This window comes from Salvelinus sp. IW2-2015, unplaced genomic scaffold (assembly GCF_002910315.2).
Source record: "Salvelinus sp. IW2-2015 unplaced genomic scaffold, ASM291031v2 Un_scaffold5070, whole genome shotgun sequence".
Classification (NCBI taxonomy): Eukaryota; Metazoa; Chordata; class Actinopteri; order Salmoniformes; family Salmonidae; genus Salvelinus; species Salvelinus sp. IW2-2015.
Window position 1 is genome coordinate 11,783 of NW_019946336.1, and position 3,479 is coordinate 15,261.

The window sequence follows — 3,479 nt, forward strand, 5'->3', positions numbered from 1 at the left end:
GGGGGGGGCTGCTATCTTATAACAAACATAAAAGGACTTAGGGGGAAATAGCTACTAATCTAAGACCATACTGTACAGTGTCTGTATACCTTCAGGGCTTGGTTAAAGCCTTCCACCATACTGATCCACTGAGCGGTCTGCTTGGAGAACTGGCTGGCCTGCACCTGTAACGTCTTGACCTCATGGTCCAGCTTCCTCTGGTTCACGTACGCCTGGGCCACCCTGGAATTAAACACAGCAACTGGAAGATGAGTATAGCAACATTTTGAGAGACACGACCATCAGAAGATTTGACATAAGGATGTAGGCCAAAGCAACGTCTAACAAATCAATAGAAGGCTGAACTGATGACATCTTATGTGCAAAGACATTCTATTGGATACTGAAGAGAAATTAGACAGGAAGTAGTGATTATGMAAGTGTAAAAAAAAAAATTGTCCTTATAAAATCCATAATCTCAACCMAAAAAAAGTAGGTTTCTACACTTGACTTTATACTCTTTGTTAACTGCAATTGAATGTAGTGGCGCAACAACGGTAGTCAAGTCCAACTGTTTTCATAAGGTGCTTTTCTTTGGTGTCGCCACTAGATCAAACTTCCTGCCATCCAGGAACTCTATACCAGGCGGTGTCAGAGGAAGGCCCCAATAATTATCAAAGAGTCCAGCCACCCAAGTCAGACTGTCCTCTCTGCTAGCGCACAGCAAGCGGTACCGGAGCACCGAGTCTAGGTCCAAACGGCTCCTTAAACAGCTTCTACCCCCARGCCATAAGACTGCTGAACAACTAATCAAATGACCGCCTGGACTATTTACATTTTTGCTGCTACTCACTGTTTATATCTATGCACAGTCACTTTACCTCTACCTACATGTACAAATTACCTATATCCCCTGTATATAGCCTCATTATTGTTATACTTTTAAAAAATATGTATTTAGTAAATATTTTCTTAAAACTCCATTGTTGGTTAGTGGCTTGTATTGTAAGTATTTCACAGTAAGGTCCTACACCTGTTGTATTCAGGCGCAAGGGGACAAATACAATTTGATTTTAATTAACTTTTGTACTATTGAAATATTACCAGTGTGTATGTACACTGTGCTGTGGAGTCACATGTTATCATTGGTTAACACAGTGATTGAAGGCCAATAGGCACACTGACAGGGGAAGAAGGTTTCCTGGGCACAGATGATGCCTAGTTCTGAACTAAAAACTCAATTGAGAATACCCATTGAACATTTTAGTTGTTTTTAGTTTAGGATAATAAAAAAAATATCTAATGGGGCATTTTCAGTTATAAAATCAAAGAATGCCTAGTATGAAGATAGACAGAAACTGCTTCTCCAATAGAAATCCCATATCACACCTGTAGGTGTTGTCATGGAGACGTTAGCTTGCTAAGATCAAGTGCATTTGACAAAATGATATAAGCCAAGTTCAAATACAAGATGGTAGCTAAACATTTTCAACGCAGGTTATAAAACAGGCCTAATGTGTCACGTGTCAACACTGAATTTGGCCCGAGTTGAACAGATGAATGATCTGAACCAAAATGACAAGATGGGTACATAAAAACAGGGGTAGGTCCCTATAAAAGAAAAACTGTGTCTCGGACGGAATCGAGACATTAAAAACGTAATTCAACTATATTTTGAACTTGTTTGGAAATTAACTAAAATCTATTGAACAGAATTCATTAGAAAATTCATTAAAATTTGCCAAAGTGAATCGTAAGACAAACAAATGCATCAGTGATTTGTATTTTCATGCAACTTTCTGAAACAGCACAGGAATGCGTGTCTGAGTGGGTGTGTACGTCTACACTTTGTGTAGCCGTTAGCTATGAAGCTAATGATAACATTATTCTGGTAGAGGCCTTACCAAAAACCTTCTCAATTAAACATGTTAACTACAAAGTAGCCTATATACCTACCTGGCAGAATAATATTGTGATTATTTGCATCAATCCAGTGGCTATTTGTTTTGCAAACTCTGCAATCACATGAGGACTACAGTAACACCGCTTAACCAAACAACTGTCTCTTCCTGGTGCACACTTCCATTAAAGGGTATGTTAAATGTGTCTTCTGATGCAGTTTAAACATTATTGTGGTCTTACAACAGCATCCAATTGTTTTTTTATATAAATATATATTTATTTTTTTAAGTGATTGAGAGCGAAAACTTAAATCTTGAAAAACGAAATGGAGAAAAACAAAATATATTCAGGCAAAAATGTAATACATATTTTATAGGTCCCTACTGGGTAAACACCACAAGCTAGCTACTAGCCATATATTCACATACCCAACATTAAGATGGTCCACCAAGGCTTCTGTTAGACAGGTGGCAGCTGCAATTGCCTCTCGTCTGCGTCTCTCTGAGMAGGGCAAAAGAAAACAGGAGTGTATTCATTACATCTTGCAACGGAAACCGTTTAACAACCAAATAGAAGCAAATCGAGCACAACGGAACAAAACAAGGAGGGTCCTACCTGAATTTGTTCAATAGAAACTTGTTTTCGTTGCAAAACGTTAATAGCTTTGGAGTAAACTGTTTCTGTTGCACAATATGCGTAATGAATGCACCTACAGAAAACGTTTACCGTTTAATAACCAAACGGGAGTAAACGGCGCAAAACTAGAGTTTCTAGCTATTGGACAAATTTAGGTAGCCGCCACCCCTAGAATCGGCGGAATGAATACACCCCACCTATCATGTCTTGGAATAGCATAACGTAGCTAGGTTAGCCATCAAGTCAAGAACGTTACCGTCTTCTAGTTAGCTAAATTGGCTGTATTCGCCCAAACTTGAGTAACCATTGGAGTACATGTACTGTATATAACCACATATAGATATGCGGTATAAAGTCGATTCCAGGGGCTAGTCAGCKAACTGCCTGGTCCAGGGCGTCAGTGTGAGTTCCAATAACGTTAACGATACTAGCAGAGGYAACTCGTTGTTGTCGCACGATGGGACCAGAGCTAACTAGTTATAAATCCAAGTATCGTCACGAAATTGACAATTTGCTCAACTCGTGCATTTCAAACAGTTGTTTGTTCTAAGTTAAACTAACTAGCACCTTGTTGTTGCAGCTAACTTGCTAACTATATTTCATAGCTAATGTTTTTAGCATAGCTAGCTGCAGCAACACACGACACGTCTTTACCCTGGCCTCACCTTGGTGTTCTTTTCTCTTGTTCTGCTTTGCATGGTGCTCCTTCAATAAACGAGAAAGCATTTTTTTTTTTACTTTATTGTTCACTACCTTAATTTAATTTTGTAATGTATTTTGATTTATCTTAGCAGGGACATGAGAGCTGGCAGAATTTACAGCTGTTGTCACCAGACCACGTAATGATGATCAATGGCGTTTCTCGTAGGCAAACATGTAGGATCAGCTTTCCATTCCAAAGTAGAAACGTTGAATTAGCCCAACATAACGCGATATTGACTTCAGATTCGTTTTTATTTCTT

At 38.9% G+C, this 3,479-nt stretch overlaps 1 protein-coding gene across 1 annotated transcript in view; it reads right to left on the minus strand.

Annotated features, from left to right (window-relative positions):
- Positions 1 to 3,479, minus strand: part of LOC112077935 (biogenesis of lysosome-related organelles complex 1 subunit 1) — a 4,849-nt gene extending 1,370 nt beyond the window's left edge. Inside the window, exons 1-3 of the mRNA XM_024144327.2 lie at positions 3,183 to 3,479; positions 2,310 to 2,382; positions 90 to 222 (exon numbers count right to left, since the gene is read on the minus strand). Of these exons, the coding sequence (XP_024000095.1) occupies positions 90 to 222; positions 2,310 to 2,382; positions 3,183 to 3,243 (267 nt within the window). The 5' untranslated portion in view covers positions 3,244 to 3,479. The remainder of the gene's footprint in view (positions 1 to 89; positions 223 to 2,309; positions 2,383 to 3,182) is intronic.